Source organism: Molothrus aeneus, chromosome 5, assembly GCF_037042795.1.
Source record: "Molothrus aeneus isolate 106 chromosome 5, BPBGC_Maene_1.0, whole genome shotgun sequence".
Lineage (NCBI taxonomy): Eukaryota > Metazoa > Chordata > Aves > Passeriformes > Icteridae > Molothrus > Molothrus aeneus.
In genome coordinates, this window is record NC_089650.1 from 48,306,829 (window position 1) to 48,330,484 (window position 23,656).

The 23,656-nt window shown below is 38.6% G+C and overlaps 1 protein-coding gene across 4 annotated transcripts in view; it reads right to left on the minus strand.

The window, feature by feature from the left end:
- Positions 1-23,656, minus strand: part of CADPS2 (calcium dependent secretion activator 2) — a 285,197-nt gene that overhangs the window by 188,937 nt on the left and 72,604 nt on the right. For all 4 annotated transcript variants that reach the window (XM_066550639.1, XM_066550638.1, XM_066550637.1 and 1 more), the window contains exon 3: positions 1,829-2,161. In XM_066550639.1, the coding sequence (XP_066406736.1) occupies positions 1,829-2,161 (333 nt within the window). The remainder of the gene's footprint in view (positions 1-1,828; positions 2,162-23,656) is intronic.

Sequence of the window (23,656 nt, forward strand, 5' to 3'; positions counted from 1 at the left end):
CCTTCTTACCCACAACAAGGTTATTTTCTCTTTAATTTGCAAGTAAAAAATTAAACAAAAAAAAGACAACCATTCCATGCTCACAATTCTACCGTGTTAGAAGACAGAAATTAGCCAATGGGATGTTTCAGTCTCTCTATGGGTTATGGAACAAGAATTATACAGAAAATTGTTGATATTTGCCAAACAGTTTTGGTCTATCACATTTTATACAGATATGAACCAAAACAAAGAGGCCTTCAGGAATACAATTACAATAACCTAGTGGACATATCATCAAAATCACTACTAGACTAAGGGAACAATTTTCTTATTTAATTGTTCAAAGTTCTGCAGGTCACACTTTTTGTGTTCCTCTGGCCCAATGCAGACTAACAGCAGATTTTGACCACCCACAGCAATGTAAAAAGCAAGACTTAGCAATCCCCAGACACCAGAGGAGAAAGGAATCCATATTGAGTTTCTACTATAAGTAACAAGTTATCTACTTGGCAAAAAATAGTGGTTTTTTCATGTTTTCAGATGATGGAAAAGGTTGCCCATAAGGTTTGCACAATCTGTCTCTGTTCTTAGAAGTTTTAAGACGTGCCTGGTAAAGCCCTCAGTAACCTAGTCTGTCCTCATGGCTCACCCTGCTCTGAGCAGGAAGCTGCACTGAATGACCTCTGGAGGACTTATCCAAACTGCCTCCCATGCCTCTATGTTCTATTGTATATAAAACCCTCCCAGAATTATTCCCCTGGATTTCAATGCTTCGTCATCTTATTACCAACCCACACATCCCAGAGGTTTAGCAATTTACCTGAAAATTTAGGGGCAAAAGGAAAAAAGACGGGACCAATAGGAACAAAAAGAAGGAATACTTTCTATTTCTTTTAATTCAAAACACTGCTCATAATTTGATGCAGCAGAAATGTTACATGCTGCAGAAGTTTTGATCATATAACAGATACATGATTTCATGCTACACTAACACATATATTTTTTTCTTATATTAAGATGGCCTATAATTTCAAACCAGCCTTCAGCATAATATATGAAAAACATTTCAGCTGTAATCTGGTTGGATATTTCATAAACAGTGTAAGAAGCTGTCTGATCTCAGTTTAAATGCTTCATTTATGATGCTTGGTTGTGAGACTAGCAAAAACACCTTTTTCTTCAGGTTTTTCCTCCTTAAGTAACTGTTAATTTACACTTCCATCACTATGAACACTGGTTAATAAAATATTTTTACATACCAAATATATTACTGATAGCAAGAGACTATACATTGTTGAATGGACTGTCTTGGCCTCAGTAATTTACAGGAAAAATCATTTATCAAACAAAACAACAATGCAGAAATGTGAAAATTAGCTTTGCAGAGGATGCTTGAATGGAAGCACATTTAGTTCTAACACACAAACCTTCTAGACACTGGATGTCCATCAGGAGCCTGAATCACCTGTCATCTATTTATGGCAGCAAATCTCTTTTAAAGATTAACACACACAGGCTTAGAAATGTATGTGCATGCATATGTAATTTATCAGAGGGTATGCAGATGTACAGATCATGGCACATTCCTAAGAATCACTCAAATAATGTGTGACACTGTAAAAGAAGACCCCTGTAGCATAAGTACCACATTCTCTGCATACCCTTAATCCAAGTGCTCAGCAGCAATTAGATCATGCAAAGATTCCTTGCTGAGCAGTCTCATCTCCTTGGACTGCAGAAATGTACCTAAAATTGAATGATTCTACACACAGAGAGGAAGCACCGGACCAGCTGGCAGAGGGGAGATATTCTGGACACAACAATACCAAATGACACCAATACTTACTTGGCAGGCATTATAAATCAACTGGTGTTCCAATTTTTTGATCCCTAGAATCTGCTGAAACATTTCATAAAGCTGTTCCTTGCTCAGAATCAGCTCTGACACAGCACTTAAGGCCATTCTATTCGGCTGCTTGCCAAAGTCCTCTTCTCCCCTGTATATGGCGTCGTATTTGGCTAGCCAAGAGCTCAACACTGTCTCTTTGCTTAACCCATCGATTTCCGGCAAACTTCGGACTCTCTTCTCTATGTTTTTCTTAAAAACATCTCTAAAGTCACTTGCAGAACATCCTCCACTGTGGACCATTCTTGCAACTCGGTCACTCTTGAGAAATACCTTTTAAAGTAAAAAAAGAGAAAACAAAAACAAAACCAGTTAGGCATGGACACAAATACAAAACAATCCCTGTGTAAGGGAATACAAGACATTATTTTGCTCCTACACAAGATTGCTTTATATGAGAGAGTTATACAGTTTGTTCTGTTTGTTATGGGTTTTTTTACAAGTACTTATGCATAAATTTAGAATAGCCAGACTAGATGAACTTTGAATTAACAGCAGCTAATTTAAAATTTACCCACAATGAGACAGAAATCCAGGAGGAAAAAAGGAGGAAAAAAACACCAACAACAAAAAAATCCAAAAAACCCTCAAGAAACACCACAATCAATATTAACAATTGAGAAGATAGACTCAAAGGCACAGAGCTCTTTCTACTACTGTAAATACAATACTGGAGATACAGTATGGGATTCTCCATGTAAAATCACCAATGATCAACATAAAAATGCCTCTCCCTACTCAAGTCAAATTAAAACAACAAACCAATTAAATCAGCTACACATTCTGTAAAAACTTTTCAGTGTTCAAGAACGGTTGTTTTCATCACTTTTAGAAGGGCCTTGGCAAGGTCAGCCTTTCCAGACACTGTATGTGGCCTGCATGTAGCTCATTTATAGCACTAAGTCTCATGAAACTGTTTCTCTACAAGATACAACCAACAAAAAGCTGACAATGCAGCACAATCACCTGTGTAAACAATGGATGTGTGCCTTGGACAGGGATTAAACTACATCATGCCATTGAAAGGATAACTCAGGGAGAACCACCTGGATTCTGCAGGAGAGGGAAGATGAATCAAGGCCCTCCACTCTGCATGGTTCAGCTGCTTGGGTGCCACAGCAACATCCCAAGCACAGCTGAAATGCAAGGAACAGATGAGAAACCACAAAGTTGAAACAGAACCATCACCTTTCTGACTGTCTGCTCTCTCCAGTCAGATGGATGAACTGGGAATTAAACATGCACCTTCAGACAGTCATTACAGTCACCAAGGGCTATGAAATCATGATTTCATATGATTTTGTGAATGGAAATAATAGCACAGCAGAGCTCTGACTCCAGGTCATGTTAGAAGATGGTGTACCTAACAACCAACCTAAACCAACCTACTGTGCTTCACTTTCAAAATACAGAAAAGGGGAGTAAGAGAGGAGCTGAAGAGCTGAGCAGAGGAGTACACAGATGCAAACAGATCAAGAAAAATTAATTCTAAAATGTGTCAACGCACGTTCTCTTGCAGCATATTTTAAAATGTGGTTACTTATAAAATGTATTTTTCAGTAGACATCCTAATCAATATTGCACAGGAACGCTACAGACTAAACCTAAAAGTATTTGCCCAAAGAGATTATTTAAAAAAACCCCATATATACTAATCCCATGTTATGCTCTATCTGTTCTACAATACATTTTCTTTTATGTAAACACCTAAGGTTAAATTCTTACCCATAATGGGACCTGATGTAGTTACTGTCAATTACTGCTTACATTAATTTTCTCAAAAGACTGCACAAACATTGAATCTCATTTCAAAACAACTAATAGTCAGAAATTCCATTCAGCAATAAAACTTATTCACACAAACAGGTACAAGGATATTAAGTCTTGCCTTGTTTTAACAGTCTGCAATTACAAATTATTCATTCCTCTAACAGCTTCACTGGTAGAAAAAGATTACTTCAAACTTATTTCAGCTGCTTTGTACTGCTCATCAAAATATTTAATCTTCCATCACATTAGCCTGCCTACCCACAAGAGAAAGCAGATGCAGAAGACAGTGAGAAATTAAGAATATTTATAGACACTTCCCACCTAAAATCTCATATTCATGCAAGATTACACAAACTGATGTATTGCTATTATAACTGGACCAGTCTTGTAAAAACAAAACAAAACAAAAAAACCCAAATGAAACCAACCAACCAACCAAATAAACAAAAACAACAAACCAAAAAACAACAAAACCCCAAAAAAACCAAAAAAAACCAAACAAAAAAAAAAAAAAACAAACCAAAAAACACCAAAAAAATCCCAACCCCCCCAAAAACCAAAAAATACTCCCCAAACCAAAAAACCCAACTCCAAACCTGCAAAATACACCCTAAAATACACCCTGTGAGAACATGAGCATATCATTCACCTTGCATTACCTTCTTTCTGTGCTATTCCTCGAAATGATTAATCCTGAATGAAAGGGCTGTAAAGCTGCAAGCACTTTCCTTGATTTATAAGCCATACTAATTCAAAATTTATTTGTGATTCTTAAGTTGATTTTCCAAGAGAATTTTTTCCAGGAAAATCCCATTCCATTTTTTTGACCACTTAACCATGGAAAGGAAGCACTATTGCAACACTTGGTGCACATAATAATCACAAAATAATGGCATGTTCATGTTGGACAAAGCAACAGGTATGTGCAAAAAAAAAGTACAATATGCATGTTCCCGGGACTCTAAAATATTCCTTTTCTGATGTGTTTTGGGTCACAAACTGTATTTTTATTAAATTTTCAAAAATTATTCCAAGGTAATTATTTTTCAAGATGGATATAGAAGGAGATTACTCAAGATATAAACTCAAGGTGTGAGTAACAGGGTATGAAAAACATGGTTTGCTCTGCAAAGGAATCCACTGGACCTAAAGCTCTTACAGTATTACTCCTATTCAAGTGGAAATTTACCATTTTTTTCCTGAGGGGAAAAAAAAATGTAACATCATCTTTAAAATGAAGTACTTGCATTTAAGATAATTAAAAAGCAATAATAACATTTTAGCAAAACTATTTCATAGTCAAGGATTTATTTGCAACAGAAAACCATAAGAGAATAGAAATTCTATTAGGATTGTATCAAATGAGTCACAAATTTAAAACACTAAGATGTATTAAAAAGCTATTAAGTGTCTCATTAATCCTGTTCCTGAAAGACATATGGTACACTTCATGTCGAATGTTGCTTCAGTTAGACTTCTGAGATTCATCTGCTTGGTTTCAGAGCTTTCAAAGATTATATGAGCAACACAATCATACCCATGAGGGAAAATATTTTTATTGATATTTATCTTTAAAGCAAAATGCTAATTAAGTACATTCACTAAATCTCTGGTGCGTGCTGCCTTCATTCCTGTATTTCAACTGATCATTAGACTAAGTTCTAATTAAATAATTATTCAAAAAATTACAATGTAAAACGTTATCTCAAATTTCTCAACACTAGCGGGGAACTGGAGATGAAAAATATTAAGAGGTTTGAGTGTGAAATATAAAACATCAGAAAAAGTTATTGTGGGCAGAAAGAAATTTAATTCTCCATGGAACTAGATTTGGTAGATCAGCCACAATCTTTTGGAAATCCAGACATTATTCAGAAATAATTTGAAAGAGTCAAAGTTTTTAATGAAGCATTTCTTGTTACTACCAACGTTTCTCAGACTTCCTCAAAGACATCCTGGATTGACACTGTTGTCAGTCAGCATTTAAATGTCTAGTATCATTACTAGTTTATTGAATCCACAAATCAGCATCAACTGTCCATGTTACTCACTGCTAACAAGGTATCAAACAATAAAAAGGAATTAACAAATAAAACAAGTTATTATATTAATAAAAATGTTATTAATTATATTAATAACATTTTATTAACAAATAAAATGCATTCTGGAGAAAACAGATCACTCGAATACAGGTTCCAATGGGCCATATATATCCACTTTGAGAAACTTTTTTAATTCCTGTTATTTAGAGTCCTCCTAAATACTTTTGAACTGAGCCACACCTTCAGTTTCTGATGGATAAAGTTCAACTCATTCAAAGATACGATAACATGTTTTTAAAAAACCCCAATAACAATTGTAATCTAACGAAGCACTGTTTAAATCCACTTTTTTCCCAATCATTACACATATGCAATTTCATCTACTGCAAATGCTACTAAAAAACCTTAATTCAAAATAGTCCTTAGCACTAGATAATTACCTTAAAAGTATATTTTTGTTTAAAGATGAAAAATCATTATTTAGCAGTGTCTACAACTTAAGAAAATGTTAGAAATATTATGAAAATAACTGATTTTCACTTCTAGAACATACTCCTTAAATAACTTTCTATTTATTAGACATCGTACCAAATTTGACTAATTATACAATTAGGCAACACAAACATGATTATCTTATTCTCTACTGTAAAGCTAAGGAAAAAGAAAATTCATGCAAAGGCAGTAGGATAGGTGGACCACAAGGATGATTTCTCCACCTCTGAAAACTTCTTGCTCATCTGGCCTCTGTACACCTTCTAGTAGTGCAAAAGCACCAACATTCTCCTCGTCTTTAAGTAATGCAGCACTAGGAGCTTCACTTGCCATCTTCCACAAGAGCCATTAGAGATTTTTCTTCATTTTTTATGGTCACTTCTGTTCCTGTAGCTTTGAGGAGTTCACATTTCCCCTTCAGACATGCCCTACAACTTAACAGTCAAGGCTCAATGCATCATCATTCATGGAAAATATTGTGGCAGCTCAAAATGCGCACTACATCTCTGGAACAGCAAACTGCTAGACACTCTAAACACCACCTGAATCAGCTGATTACCTTTCTTACAATACCTCTTTCAAGCTGCATAACAGCTTTTTGCACTTCTGCTAAATTCTGGATGCAAACCCTTGGGCTCCATGCGTACTCCAGCACAGTTGGGGTGTGTGATGGGTGCACTCAGCCACATGACCAAACTAGCAGCAGTTTGGTACAGGCCCCAGTGGAGGCCATGGCCTGGGCCACAGCTTGGCCAAGAACTCCTCTAGCTCTCATGTGTTCTCTGAAAACCCACAAAGGAGCAGAGGGACCAAGTGAGCACTGGTGACCTTGGAACGCTGATCAGACAATTTATGCATGAACAGCAGGTGGCTTTTCCAAGACCCATTTATCGAGGAACAAAGAAGGCTGTGGGTACAAGAAATCTCACAAATACCTCTCCCACTGCACGTAACTTCACTAAAAGCCAACATACAAATCCTATACATGGAACTGTGTTCCCTGTATACGATAGATGAAGTGAGTTTTCTTTGAGCTGTCCCAGCTAAACAGCCTGGCTGCATAGCTGTGATCTTCCCTTGAGCCTCTCAAGGCTGAGACCCTTTACAGTGGCAGATCTTTGGTAAGCAACTGATATTGTGTGTAACCTTTAGTATGATAACTTTGACTTGTGCCTAGGTAGCTTTACTTATGCCTTTGTAGTTTTGAATCACTGTTCAAACAACTCTGCTGCAGAGTAAGAGTGAATGTTGACATTGAACCTTGTTAAATCACACTTTCACAACACCATATTCAAAATGCTTTTGCTAGTATCTTTATAATACTTTTCACAGGGCTTCTTTAAGAAATCTAAATCACGCATTCGTGACAAAGAAGAATAAAAACCACAGCCATTGCACACAAGGCCTCTAAATAATAGGTCACCTAGGAGATCTGATATCTTCCTCCTTCTATTACTATGATTACTTGTATGCCATTCTGAATTAAGCATAAAACAATCCTTTCTTCCAGACTACAAACCAAAGCTGTAACAGGAATCTGATGCAGACCATAGGAAATGCTTCATTACCTACACTTGAGCATTCAAAAGTGGTTGCACCAAGTACTCCAACTGATGCTGCACATTGTTTTACTTGTGAAAGTTCATTATGTCCTTCTAATTAGGACTATTCAGGTTGCTGTTGGCCTCCAGAAGCTTGCTAAGGAGCTGCAAGAACTACAGTGTGGCCACTGGGCCAGCACCAGCAATCCAAACTCTTTAATCCAAACATTCTTTAATGGTGACCTTCTTCCAAAGACTCCACCAGAGGCTGGCACAACTGTAAAGGTACTGCTGCACAAGGGCCAAGCACTGCCCTCCTACAGAAGCACAATGACTGATGAACCAGAGTGGTAACTACCTAGATCTCCAGTGTGTTTATCAGGACAATGTACTGAAACTGATACTTGGGGCATCCTTAAAACATGCTACTGTTAAAACAGAACCTTTCCATATAACTTAGAAAAAGGCCTGTCATGTAAGGCCTAAAGATATTTCTCTTTGGAGATTTTTTTCAGAAGTATGCTATCACCCAGACACAGATACACAGCCATGGAGAGAAACATTTTGTTCTTACGGATGTGTTCTTGTTTTAAAGGAATTTTCTTCTCCTTTAAGCTTACCAGAAGCAAAGCTGGAACTATATTAAGATTAATGGCAACTATGTCATATCAGAAATTGTCAATTAAAAAATAAAAATGAACAGAAGTACTTCTTTGATAAAGACTGAAGAAGGGCAAAAAGGACTTTGATGGGAGTCCAAGGAATATTCAAGTCTATGAAAGCTTTTTAGGTTTCTGATATACTTTTCTGATGTGTTTTGTACTCAAGCTCCTGCTGTGCTTTGCACAATTACCATCCTGAGTTTATGACTTACAGAATATTTTTTTTTAAAAAGACAGCAATTTTCAGGGCTAAATTGAGCGCTAAAATTTCTCCAAAAGAAAATAATTATTGTTCTGCAAACTAAAATGATTTGAAACAAGTTTTTTATTTAAAAACAGGATGTGACATGCATCATCATCTTGTGCTAGAAGCATTACTTGAGGCAAAACAAAGCATAAGACATTTACTGTGTAATATTAAATAGCCCCAATGCAGCTACTGCAGCAGCTCTTCAAAGTCACTGTCAAGAGATCTCACCAACCTAAAGTCCTTCCTGTTCCACAGGAATAAAAATTATTGCAATCTTAGTCATTAATGTAAGCAATGTTCTCTGGGACCAGCTCTCACACTGCTCGGTAGTTCCACTCTAGACTGGAACCACACAATGCATCACATCAAGAGCTGGGGCTTGTTTGATGAAGGTGCAAAAACTTCTGACAATTTGGAGAACAGCTTCCACAGCTACACATTTTAAGAATAAAGGTTTATTCCTAGTAGCAATTAACATATATAATGTCCAGCACTGTCTGCTGCTATACCTTGGAGCTGCAGAAGATATGATATTCTCACTGCACTTACAACAGTCTTGAAAGAAAGAAAAAATTACTTTCTTCACACCAAAAATTATTAAGTTGATGTTTAGATTAGTTCAACTAAGCACATTAGAACAACAAGATCATTTTGGGTCAAAAATAAATAGACAATGTAGTAGCATCATACATCCAAGAGTAATATAATTATTTTTATGCTCCTTGAATAAAATTTCTGCACTGGCTACTGAAATAGCATTTATATTGAAGAAGACATTAGTAGTTATCAATGCATGCTAATAGCTACTTCTAATAACTCTTGGCTGCTGAACATGAGTGGAAATTGAGTTAATGAGATTTGCCCAGTATTTTGAAATCAGAAGCACTTTTCACATTTTTAGAAAAAAAAAAATTAGACATTGCTTGCAGGTCTTATTCCTCCCCTGTTCTCTTTCATACCCTAGAAATATCCTCCAGGCACTATTTTGATTTTTTTACAATGAAATGATCAGAGTTAAAGGATCCTATTTTTAAATCTATGTAAGTCATCAGAACAGAGTCCTCACCTTCAGGTAAAAGCAAAATATTTTAAGAAATCACACCTATAAACTCTGATTACTTCAGAATTTTCATGATTATTTTGCTAATGAAAGTTACTTCTCTTAGAAGTATACTACATTGTACAGTTTTCCTTAATTTTTAGGAGGTAAGAAATCTGAAAAAAAAAAAGTCTTTAATTTTGGCTTACAGTGAGGTCACAGGTTTCTGTTTGTTTTTAAAACCTCTTTAAAGTAGCACATTACATTAAGGTAAAAAAAGAAGCAAAATTTAAAGTAGTAAACCATCATCATCCAAAGAGGCATAATCATTCCAAATTTTACTTTTTTTTTTTTTTGTTTAAATATACCTACTACCCTTCCTGAGCACATTTCTTCTTGTTAATATTAATAGTTCAGAAACCATCACAAGCTGAAATCTTCAGGTGATATACTTTGCTTTCTTCAGCTCTTTTGGGCACAACAGCTGCACACTGGACATTTACCACAGCTTAGCAACCAGCTATCTGTAAAAAAAACCCACCAAAACTCAAATTCTTGAAAATTAAATGTCTGCTACAGCTCCAGGGGTACATGCTTGTAAGCACACTACACAACACTGTGCACTGGGATTTTTTCCTCTTCCAGCTTTTTCAAAATGCACAAGCAATTGCCAATGTCTACACAAATTGCTGTTCCTGATGGCAACAAATATCACACAGTCATGTGCTGCAATGCTCGTGCCTTGGGCATAAGAACAAACAGAGGTAGTGACAATCACCATAAAAAATCCACAAAACTGTTTCACCCAGAAGCACTGTTTTCTCCTGGGTTAATTTATTAAAGTTAACCAGCTACCCTTTTGAAACAAGCATATTTATCCTCCTTTCATGGGTGATAACAGCAGCAACAGTTTTTGCACCCTAGTGAGACACAGTATATAGACTGCTGCCTATGTGAGCATGGGTGTGGATTTCTTTTGCTAAGCCTCCACTTGGAACAGGCTCTGTGATCTTCCCTTTAACAGCAGTTTCCGCTTTGACCAAACCCCATTGCCCCATTGCTCAGGCTGAAACATGCAACAAGAGAGCTAACAGCTTGCTCTCCAGTGGGCTGATTCTGCCTGACCACAACTCCTCCCTTTGGTCACCAGTGGAAAGTTCCAGGTCATGAGGATTTCAAAGGCTCTATTTTAGATACCATAAGACTGAAAAGGGCTGTTAAATTGAATGTGCAACACAGCATGCCTTGGTGATGCACCTGTAAAAAAGCTTACTCTCACCTCACAATTGGTCCCTATTTTCCAGCAAATTCAATAAGGAAGGTGCCCAACCCTGACTGTAAGGGAAGAAGACAAAGGATAAAACAAGCTTAAAAACAAAAAACAAAAAGAAGAAACCAAAGATTGAAAAAAAAAAAAAAGACATCAAACAGAAAACCTATTTACACAGAAATAACGAGTAGCTGTCATGGTTTGACAGGAAGTAGGCGTTCTGGGATATGCTGTGGTCACCAATAGGTGTTCAGATTTTAATATTGGCACTTGGTGTGACTACTGCGAAGTTCTCTTGGGTTTCCGTGAGGGAAGCAGGTCAGACCTGCCCCGGCCCAGCTGCTGGCTGGGCGGCAGGGGGGGAAAGCCATGCGGCCGGGAGAGGTAGGCCGAGCCCTGAGGGTGGAAGGGTGGAAGAGAGAGAAGCACTAGGAGGGATCGGGCAGCCACGCCCCCAGGAGACAGAGAGAGAGACAGAGAGAGAGAGACAGGGAGAGAGACAGGGAGAGAGACAGAGAGAGAGAGAGACAGGGAGAGAGACAGGGAGAGAGACAGAGAGAGAGAGAGACAGGGAGAGAGACAGGGAGAGAGACAGAGAGAGAGAGACAGAGAGACAGAGAGACAGAGAGAGAGAGAGAGAGAGAGAGAGAGAGACAGAGACAGAGAGACAGAGACAGAGACAGAGAGAGAGAGAGAGAGAGTGAGGAGAGAGAGTGAGAGAGAGGGAGAGAGAGGGAGAGAGAGGGAGAGGGAGAGGGACAGAGGCGAGAAGGTGTCGGCCGCTTGTGGGAGTCTCCGGGCAATGAAAACTTTACAGAACATTAACCTTTCCTAGAAGAGAGATAGAGTGGAAGATGAAGAAAGAAATGAGCAGGTGAGCAAGTGTGATGAAGGTCCGGGCAAGGGAAAGATGTTGGGAGAGAAGAATCTTAGGTGGGAAGAGATGATAGAGTGGCTTAGCTGGACTCTTCTTGTTATAGCCATGGACAGAACCATGTTCCTTGTGACACAGAGACTGCATCCAGGGGGAGGCAATGGCTCAGAACCAAGAGGGTTCAGTGTTGGTACCCCTCGGCCCCAGGGGGTGAAATCTGGGGGGGACAGGTGTCCCAAAGGTGAGACTGTGCTCTTTTTGGAATGAGACAAAGCATCCTTAAAAGGACAACCCTAGAAGCAGCTCTGGTCCGTGTTCAGTGGTGAGAGCACTGGACATGAAAGGAAGAGGTCACGATGGCAGATGTTCTCCGGGCGGTGCCACGAGTGACACAGAAACACACGAGGCTTCAACGGTGTTTCCAGGGGAAGCCTATGGCACAAGAAAGACTCCTCTCCTCTGGATGAACTGAAAATTGATTGTCTGAAAAGTGATGCTAGACCGAAAGTTGAAATGTAAGAGATAGACGTATTAGAAATTTAATGAGAAGAAGAAAAAATGTATTTGTAAAGTTTTCATTTTTCCAGTGTGTTCCTTTTTACATATAATTGTAGTGTAGTTAATAAAGTTTTCTTTTCTTTATTTCTAAGTAAGAGCCTGCTTTGCTTATTCCTGGTCATATCTCATGGCAGAAACCAGAGAGTGTATTTTCATGAAAGGCACTGGCATTGTGCCAGCATCAAACCATGACAGTAGCAAACAGAGTCTTGCTAAAAAAGATTAGGAAAAAACCATTTACTTAGCATATTTATCTATTTCAAAATCAACAGATGATGACTAGTTTATACAAAACTATCTCTGGTATGTGCAAACCTGAGAAAAACACACACCTGCTTAAAATCAGTAACTCAAATTTTCATTTGGCTTGCTAAGGAACTCCCCAATCTCTGACTTTTTGGTGTTTACTGAGTGCTGTAAAAAACACAAGAAGGCCCCAGCACTTTATCTCTTATGATAGTCCTACCTCTTAGGATACAATGTTTCTAAATATAAAATCCAATTTCTTGCATTAACTGTGAGAAAAATTGAAGTAAATGGCTAAGTACAATAAAGAAGAGAAAATAGTCCTTCACTTCCCTACATTTTCTTCTGCAGTCACTTGTGGTTCTAGTTTTTATTCCACTTGCCTGAAAGTGGAAGTTATGTAAAGTGACAATTTTCATCATTGGTATTGCACAGGGTTCCATTTTGTCAGAGATGAAAAGAATTGGCTATTTCACTTCCCTATAACCATTAATATGCTTCTGCATTAACCATTTTCACCTGAGTATAGATTAATAGCTTTTAGTTCGAATGAGCATACTACTATATCTCTATTTTTAATATAATGCCAGGGACTCTAAAGTCAGACCAGGTCTGCCGAGATCCTTTCAGTCCCTGTCACCCACCACCACCCTAAATACTTTCATGCAAAGTGAGGACACTGTTTCAGAACACCTATTTTTACTAATCAGTGCCACTGTTTCACTTCCAGTTTATATATTCTGCAGCTGAATGCTCAAAAAGGACATGAGCAAATAGAAATTGGGCTGAAGCCACCTGAAATGTTGTCTCCTAACATTATTTTTTTTTCTGCTTTAGCAACTGAAAAAGTGCCAGCAAACTGACAACTTAAGCAAATAACCTGCCACTTTCCTTCCCTGTACTAATTCATTTTAGTGGCTTATTTTTTCAGTGGAGTATAAAGGCCACTGTTGGGTGGGGAGAAAGGTTAAAGCACTGACTTCACTCTGTAGCCTAAGGAAAGTGGAAAAGAACTGACACACTGCAAATACTGCAAAACTTGGGTACTCACTGGAAAACAAGGACAAGAGTAGACCCTCTAAAGCCTCTGAAGGCTTCCTGAAGATGTCCTAGCTACCAATATGGCACCTTTCTCCTACTGTGATCCCCAGGATTTAGGGGAAATAGGCACATGGGAAAATGCAGCCACTTTCCATCTAAGGAAAAACTTCTTTTGTACCCCATGAAGGGTGACATAGTTTTAACAGTATTCTTGAGAATTAGATGTAGTGTACAGAAGTGGCAGAGCAAAAGATCTATGAGAAAGAATCAGAGCTGTGTACTTTGCATCCTAAAACCAAATAGAAAAGGCTGCTTGCACCTTTCGCCTCCTGCATGACCCAACAGCTGCTAGGACAGTTTAATACAACTGCTTAAAAAATAATTCCATCATTACTAAAGTATGGGAAGTAAGAACAAAGGCTGAAGAGGAGAAAAGAAGGTGACAACTGCCACAGGTATCTGGAACTGCCTGACAGGAGTCAAGTAGATAAAGAGATGTAATCTAGAAGATGAAAGGAGTACAAACTGTCCTACTACCCATGTTTACCTATGAAATCCACCCATTTTAGACCCCTTTCCAAATGCTGGGCAAGGGCACACTGCTCCAGAGGACAGCCCAGAGCTCCTCATGCAGGCTCTGCTTTGAAGCCCTCCTAGAGGAAGCTCTCTTGCCACAATGAGGACAGAGAAGCTTGCAAAGATTCATTGTCCAGACTTCTACAAAACATCCCAAGGCAAGCGGTGCAAGCGCCTTCCAGAAGTTCTAAACAGTCACAACAGAAGAAGGCTTTCAATCATTTGGGGAGAAACGGGATGGAACAACACAGCTGAGTTTAACTGCAAGCTGATGTGATAGATAATACTAGTTTTGTGATGAGAATGTATCTGGTGTTACAAAAACTGCTTCCCTGCTTCTCCCAAAGGACAATCTGTACTTCAAAGTGCTCCTGTTCTAAGAGGAAGATAAGAACAATGGAATATAAGTGCAAATGCAGGCAGGGACAATGCATCATGAAAATAGGAATACTTGGAGAATTGGTTTTTATGTCTTTGCACTTAGAATGGATTATTACTTGTGTGGACATTTCTCAACAGCAGCACCATCTCATCACTCATTAGAATGCATTTCTATTTCAGAAAGTTATAAAGGATATTCGGGGCTGGCAGACACTAAGCCATTGGCATGTCAGATTTAGCTGCTAACTGTAGTCTTACAAATATTTTTATTCCAATACAACTTTCTTTAAAAAACAGCCTTTATCATAAATACATTCTCTCCTTCCAGCTTTATTAAGTGTAATCTTTGTGTGTCAAAAAACAACAATATATTTTCCTTGCTTAATTTTTCACAAGGGTGATCAATTCATGGTGTCGGCAGCAAAGTTATAATACACAAAAAGAGCTTCAAAATGCATTCTAAATCTTAAATCCTTCCTTAGATTTAATAATCACCCAGCTGGCTGCACTTCAGAAAGCAATGCTTCAATGGGAAGATTAATGAACAGTTGGTCTGCTGTTTAATCCCTCTAGATTTTAGCATGCAGAATGCAAACTTTTACAAGTTGGACTATTTTTATGCATTCCAATTATATGTCAAGGTCCAAATAGCTTTAATGGTAACTTTGAGGTTTCTTAGTCATAGTTTACTCTCTCTTTAGAGTACTTAAGTTTTAGAAAATATTAATTCACTATACTTCAACATTCTCTAGACCACTTTAAAGATTACTGTTCAAGATATCATCTCACATCAGAAACACCTTCAATTTCTTCTTTATTTATTTATAAATAATTTTACACAATCATCAACTATTTTGCCTTGCTAATAGTATTCTATGGCAAAGATTTAACTTTATTTTATTTTGTGTTTTAAATTTAACTTAAGACACAAAAAGTGAGTTCTTCTCTACAGCCACACCAGCCAGATATTGCCTCTACCTCTAACAGGAACAACTGCTGCCTGTCAAGTTCCTGCTCCTCCTGACCTCCATACTGCTCAAGTTATGCCTGAAGTCCAAAGGAATGGTAAGGTGAGGTAAGAAAATTTGCACCCAGCCTGGGACAATGGGGAAGACATTGTCCATATGCCTTTATCCTCCTCCCTCAGCATTTCCACAAATATGCCTTTCTCTCCTGGGCTTCCAAGGGAGCTGCTGATGAGAGCAGAACAATCTATGAAACTTTGTTTGCAATTAATGGGGCAGTCTGCAATTATTACAATCAGAGGAACCTCTTGCCTAGAGGTAACTACGGTTGTGTACCAAGGGACAAACTCTAGCTATCTACCCAGTGTAATTCAAGATCCTACAGAGTTTTCTTGCACAGTTACACATAGAAGCAGAAAAACATTCTTCACAGAGCTCTTACAATAGAGGGCTCCTCCCAAAAAAATCCCCCAAAGTCCTGAACTTTTTTGCTTCAAAGCTCCCAGCAACAAATACAGTGTGGAGAGCTGAGGATGGAAAAAGAAATTAAAAAAACAATACCAACATGATGTTGAAAAGTTCTCCTTTCTCCAGTGTGTGCCCAGTCTGTTTCAAATTCACCCCAACAGGACTTCACTTCTTTTTCTTTTCTCCAATTATGGGCTCCAGTTTCAATAAACCAGAAATGTACAGGAAAGTATGCTTATTTTTAAGCTTTGTCTCTTAAATGACAGTAGCACCTATATTTCAAAATGTTTTCAAGCTAAGCCAGTCAAGAGCTTTGGCAAGAAATGCAAATGTTTTGCAAGTCAAATGCAATTAGCAAGCAAACATTACCCTGCTGCTGGAAAACCAGCTCTACTTACACCAAGATAAAGCTTAAGTTATTTGGTTATTGTGACTAGCCTATTTGTCAACATCATAATGCACTTTTAATGCCCAGAGAGAAGACCACACATCTCTTGTCACCCATAGGGCCAAAACCTGAACACTGCAAAGCCAAAGTCTGATCGCAAATTCTTCTAATTTTAATCTTTGTACTGTCATTCCACTCAATTTCTAGTCATAATTCCACTAATGCATAAGAATTTTCATTTTTATTACAGCTTCTTTTAGACTATTCTCAAAACATATTTCCCACTTATCTAGGAAGCAGACTTACACTGATCTAAGTAGTTTTTTATAAAAAAGTAACTCAGTTTTGCATCAGGCTATTTGGAAACATTTGCACTATTCATCTGCCAACTTCTGAAACATATTACTCATACCAAGAGCCTTCTGTCATCTTCTAACACAGATTTTCTAATTTGATGGTCCGAAGAGCCCAGAATAATCCCTAAAGGTTTTTTATTTTAATCATAAATTTTATGACAGCTAGAAACAACCTCCTTATCATGGCCACTTCTACAAATGATTGCACCTTTCAACATACTTAGTATTACTGACAGGTTAATTTACTGTAGAATTTGCATATTTGTCATGATCACTATTTAAATACTGAAAAAAATCTTTTACAATAGAAGCAGTAAGCGTGTACTTATGAGTTTGTATTGTGGTGTCATTTCAGAATTCATGGCTCGATTCAGTGAAATTCAGATTATTTCACTCTCACACTAAGAATTTACCCCATAAAACACCAAACAGGCAAAAGGCTAGAGAATTTGAACATGTAAGGGGCAAAGATTAAGAAAAGGAAAAAACCCTAACAAGAAACACACTACTGGAAGGTAAGTCTAATACTTGCTGCAGTCACAAAGTCAGTACGCATCTGCCCAACAAGACCAAAAAAGTGAACTCTATTTTCAAGTCAAGGAGAAAAGGGTTTTTAGAAGACTGTCAGATTCGAACCACAAAGCTTGGCACAATGGAGCAAAACTGTGCAGCAGCTCTGCACATCCCTGAGCACGTGCTCGTGGAGCAGCCACAGCTAGGAAGATGCTCACACCTACGAGACGTACGGAAGTTACAGCAAACACCAGAATGCTGCCTTGGCATCAGCTGCCCTCGTTCGTTGGAGCTGCCCTCGTTCACGCCCAGCACATCCCATTGGTTTTGGCAGGCACTTCTTCACATGCTGACAGAGCCAAGCTCAAAATCTCAAGTTGTTATACGTTTTGGCAGGCTGCATTTGTAATCAGCCTGCATTAAATCATACCAAAAACTCTGGCACTTCCAGGCACACAGCAAAGTTCAGCTTCAGCTGTGCAATCCGGAAACAAGTAGAGCTGCAATGTCATCAAGTAAGAAACTGGCAGTGGAATCATCATAGAGGCAGGTTCATAAACACATTGTCAAAAAGCAGGAAAACTTCACTGTCATGCACAAGCTTTGATCTTTTGGGACGCAAAGAATGACTGACATCACGAATGAAAAAACGCCAAGCTAAGCAGCCACTTCTAGATTTGAAAAAGCCTAAATTACAACTTCAGAAAAGGCAGTTAGGTCTCAATACCAGCAACAGAAACAGATTTGCACTGAAATTTAACCAGATTTTAGCTTTATTTCAAATAAAGGTTCATGCTAGCTAGCAATATTTCTCAGTACTTAATTAAAAGCAAGATGCTACCTTTTTAACCCTTAATTTTCCTCTCTATAGCCTGTAAGACTGGGAATGCTCCCTAGTGGAATATTTCTAGGAGATATCCAAGAAGATTCATCTTCCACTCATCCAAGGTCTCCCCTGACTCCATGTGCAGCAGACACTGAAACATGGCCAAGGCCCCTTTCTCACAGCTACCCAGACATAGTCAGAACTAACACTAAACTGAGCAAAGGTGTTAAACTGGACACACTGTTTTCTTCATCAAAAGAACCCTCCCTGCACTGTTTTCTTCATCAGAAACACTGTTTATGAACAGCACCCATTTTTCTACCTTATGCCCATTGAGTTAATGGGTAAGGAAGTCAAAATGTGAGGGGAAAAAAGGTGGTTTTGTTATATACATATATATGGCATGGTTCCAGCCCAGAAGTAACTTAGGAACCCTAATTTGCTTGCACTTTCTAGATATTATGCTACACTTCATTTAGTAGTTATTGGTTGGTTTGTTTTAGTTTTAGAGTGAACCTCAGGCTGGACTTCCATTCTGCAGCTTTATTTAAAGCAGAAAAAACTGAAGGATTGGAGACAACTTCAAAACAATCCATAATACCACAGAGACTTTACATAAATGCTACATAGACAATATGAACTTCTGACTCCAACACAGTCATAGAGATCAGTGTTATCAATCTAAAACCCAATGGAACTATTATTGACTTCCTCATCTTTTTAGGTAACATCTTCTGATATCTCAGTTGGGATCAGAAGACAAGAGTTCAGTTTTTCTCATGTTATCTAGTTGAGAACTCTGGGGACAGTGCCAGAAAAAAGTTACGTTTTCTAATTTGTGCAAATAGGACTAGAAAAGAAATGTACCACAGATGTGTACCCCAACCACACAGAGGTGGCTTCTCTCCTGATTTATCCTATTTTATTCCTGCAGGTGTTTAATTGGGTGCACTTCACTTTGTGTTTTTATGTAACAATTATGAGCCACGCACTATATGAAGAAAATACTATTAAAGCTTCTTCACATGTCACAACAGAATCATGATTATCCATATCTAAAAGTGAAAAAGAATGGAGAGGGCTTGGAGGAAGTCATCATCTTATACCAAAAAAGAAAATTGCCATCTTGTACAAAGTTTTAATCTGCTACAGAATGCTGGAAAAAAGGTGAAGAAGCATTGTCAAATTATTTTCCATATTACCATTAAAGTTCTTTCATTAATGAAATTTGAATTATTGTGTGTGCATTAACACCAGCTCTGTCACCTAAATAATGACATCTAACAAGGTCAATAATATCATCATTCAATTTCCCCTGCAAATTATTAAAATGCTAGGAAAAAGAAGCAGTCTTGAGCAAAAATGCTTCTGACAATCAGAGACTGGCAGCCACCCAAAGGCAGCCAACACCTCCTGCCCAAATTTCTCATCAAGTGTTCAGTGGCTATCTGGCACCTGACTCAAATCTGCTGATTATCTCCATTCCATGACTCAGTCATATAAATCAAGGAGCTGATCCAGCTGAAAATTAACAAAAAATGGATCATCGAAACAACCTGCCCTATCTCTCTATGAGTTGACAAACCTGACTCACAGCTTGGTTATGCAGTGGGGACAGTGAAATGGGGGGGAAAGAAATCCTCCCATGGGCAGTTTTCTGTCTCCTTAAATGAATTCTTAAACCACTGTATTTGAAAGCATTTACATACACATCCTAAAAACCATTTCACTCTTTCCATTTATTTAAACCATCAATTATTTAAGTAGTTGTGGCATACAGACATCAAAAGCCCTTTATAATGCAAGGAGCTGGGAAAACTCAGGGACAGACCTCAGAAGAACCCTGCAGCTCTGCTGCTAGGAATTTACCATGCAGCGGAAATTCCAGGCCTAGGTGCCTCCACATGCTAAAAGCATTGTACCAGAAGGTTTGGCATAACATTACAGGGCTCACAGATGTCTAAACACAGACAAAAGGGATGGTATCTAAAGATCCTATTTCTCTCCAGAGATCCACTGTCAAGCATCAAGCTGGCTGACCTAACTTGCCTCACAGTCCTGGAGAGAAATTGTCAAATAATTTAACTGAGACACAGGCAAGAAGCCACTTCCTTCACAGTGTGAGGTGATAGAGGTTGGGAGAATGAAAACTGCATCTCCTGCTCTCTAAAGAACAAATTCTCCATCAACGAGGAGACTGACTTTCCTCAGTCAAGGAGCCTTCTCCATCTTCCTAATACAGCTGAGACGTGGGAAGTTGGCTCTCAGGATTAATGTTAATTACAACATTCACCTGGGACGAAGCAGTCTTTATTCTTAGTTCCTCCTCTAAGGCATGGTAATCTGCTTTAACCAGCAACAAATTAATTTAAAATACATAAACACAAGCTTGAACAAATCACTGGAGAGAAGTCTCAAAGAAGATAAAATGCCAATAGACTAGACAGAAAAATAGATAAAAGCTCTGGAGAAGCTATTTCTATTGTAGTTCCTAAAGTCAGAAACTGCTCACGAGCTTAACATGACCTTGTTTACATCTTTAGAAAACAAATATTTAACCTTCTGAGCAAGGAATTTGACTCAGTTACCATATGTGAAGTCTGATAAGGGAAATTTAGCTTATATTTAACTAATACATCAAGGCTGTAGCTATTCTGATCTTAAAGGTTCCAAGCAACCATCTCATATGAAGGTCTACCCAAAGAGGTAAGCATTTGGACAATGTGACTGTCATATTAATTACTGGTATAGTATTTTTTTCCTTGTGATAACAAGACATATAGCTAAAATTGTCTCTCCTTTTGCCAGACTGAAGCTAGTTTGATAGAAGTTGTAGATATAAGTTAGAAAAGATGCTGAGTAACACCCTTGTCATTTTAATTTATATAACTCTTTTTTTTTCTTTCATGAACTACAAGAAGTGCTGAATCAGAGGCAGAGAGCATGCATCTCTGGCATGCTACAGAATTTCTCTTCTCTGCTGCCCCCTATGAATGTTTCTCTTATCAATCTCCTACACTGAATATATTCTCTGTTATACTGATTGTTACCAGTTACAGATGTTTTACACTCAGTTTAATTGCAGGCTCTCCTTCCTTGTGGATATGGTTGCTTTTATCCAACACATTTGCAACTACAGTTTGTAGGCAATCAACTCTTATTAAACTGCTCCTAATTTTTCACATCCATTTTCCCCCTCCTACCCAGAGTTTCTTAACAGTTTCTTAAGCTTCAGGAACTTTAGCAATTTTCCTTTGCTTCAGAAACTGTGAGAGTAGTTGCATTTACTCCAGCAGCCTTGCTCAAGTGTCTTTATAATCTGCACTCTGGTTTACATATAAATAAAAAATATATACACAGAAATATACAAATATACAGGCACACACACACACACATATGATGTTCTTTTCTATGGCTCTTTTACTTCTGCTACATCCCTTTCTGGAGATGGAACAAATGTAGCAATAGACAGCAATTAAAGTCATTACAAATCATTACAGTTTGATATCCTGGAGGGCACTGGGAAGAGTGTGGCCAGCAGGCTGAAGGAGGTGATCCTGCCCCTCTACTCAGCCCCAGTGAGGCCACACCTGGCAGGCTGGGTCCAGTTCTGGGCTCCTCAGCACAGGAAAAACAAGGAACCACCAGAGTGGGTCCTGCAAAGGCCACAAAGATGATCTGGCGACTGGAGCATCTCTCTCATGAGGAAAGACTTGTGGGAGCAGGGTTTGTTTAGTCTTTTCACCAGTGCCCAATGACATGAGGAGCAAAGGCCATAAACTAAAACAGAAGTTCCACCTCAACATAAGACTTCACACCATGGATAGCAGAGCACTGGAACAGGCTGCTCAGGAAGGTCATGGAATCTCCCCTTCTGGAGACATCCAAAATCCTCTGTACAGGTTTCTTTGTCACCTGCTACAAGGGGCTCTACCTTGGCAGGAGGTCTGGACTAGATGATCTCCAGAGGTCCCTTCCAACCCTGACTGCTCTGTGATTCATGCAGAATAATTATGGGTTTGTTTTCTTCCTTGAGTAGTCTTCCTTCTGCACAGTTATCACTTGCTCTCTACAGATCATAGTTGTGGTTCCTGCCATCTGAAAATATGCTGCACCTGAAGATATCTGCATCCTTCAAATGAGAACCATTTGTACAACTACTCACTTGGATTACTGGAAACTATTTTCAGCTTTTAATATACATGCTCTGCTTAACTGACATTTCTTTAAATTGCTTTTTCCTATTTATTGGGGGTTTTTACAGACTTTTTTCCAAGATAGGATGTTATGATTTCATTTATAAACAATGCATTATTTTAAAGTTATTGCTTTCTCCTGTAGTTGGTTTTAAAAAATCTGGTACAATCTTTTTCCAATTTCCATCAGCCCAGTCCGTTTCTGGCTTAGATAATGCCCATCTTTTTCATACAGCCCTCTGGCTGTCTAAACTTTAGCTAGTTCTTAACAAACCTCCTCCTCCTCACAACATTTTCCTCAAGAACATACTGAAATGCTCTCAGCACAAGGCACAGGGCCAGCTAAAGAGGCAGAATGAGCTTCAGAATGCTGCCATGGAAATTCTACTCTTTAAGTCCTATTTATACATGTCCCAAAAGATATTCCTTAGAAGTCCTATATGTAAAATCACTGCAAGAAGCCCTAAAAAGATCTGATGGTATTTTACAACCAGCTACATGAAATCTCCAGTCAAAGCCACCTAAAAATAACTTTTCCTTAACTTTCCCCTCCTTACAACAGAAATTAAGAAACAAGTTTCTCCCACTCTCAAACATAAATCAGCAGACAGCATGATTTCTTCTCTTCTACCTCTGAAGCTAATTTTTCTGTATTTCTTCTCTTTAAGACTGTTGCTTTCATCATGGCCACAAGCCATATATGATTAGAACTATTTTAACATAATTAACACTTTTTTAATTTTAGGGTGTTTGAGGTAGATGTTTTGGCAGGCAAGGCTGTTTGCTTTTTACATGTTTTCTTTGAGGCTGGATACATCCTTTCCTTCTCTACACTTGGTTATCCTGTTTGTCAGTGGGTGCAATACAGTCCACACTGCCCTCACCAAAGTTTCTCTCCCAGAAGTGTGGCTCAGGATGCTGCTGGCAGACAGAGGAGCCCTGGGAAGCAGCACTGGGTGCCTTGCCCATGGTTGCAGTCTCAGACCAGCTGTGGAGCTCACAGCCCAGCCAGCATCACCCATATGGTCAGCACTCCTGCCCATCAGGCCCCATGCAGGTGAACAGCACACCATCCAGCATGGCATGGAGATGCAGAAACAGGACAAGTGGAGCTCCCAGAGAAGAAAACCAGAACAAGGAACAAGATTTATTGCTCTGGCCATGGCTGTAGCAGTCAGGCAGTGTGCTGCAGAAGAACAGCCATGGAATGAAACAAGTGGCAATATGAACAAACTCAGCTGAAACTTATTCTGAGGCCTCCTGACAGACTGCTCCACCTGCCCCCTGAAAGATAATTTTTTAATGTGGCTTAAG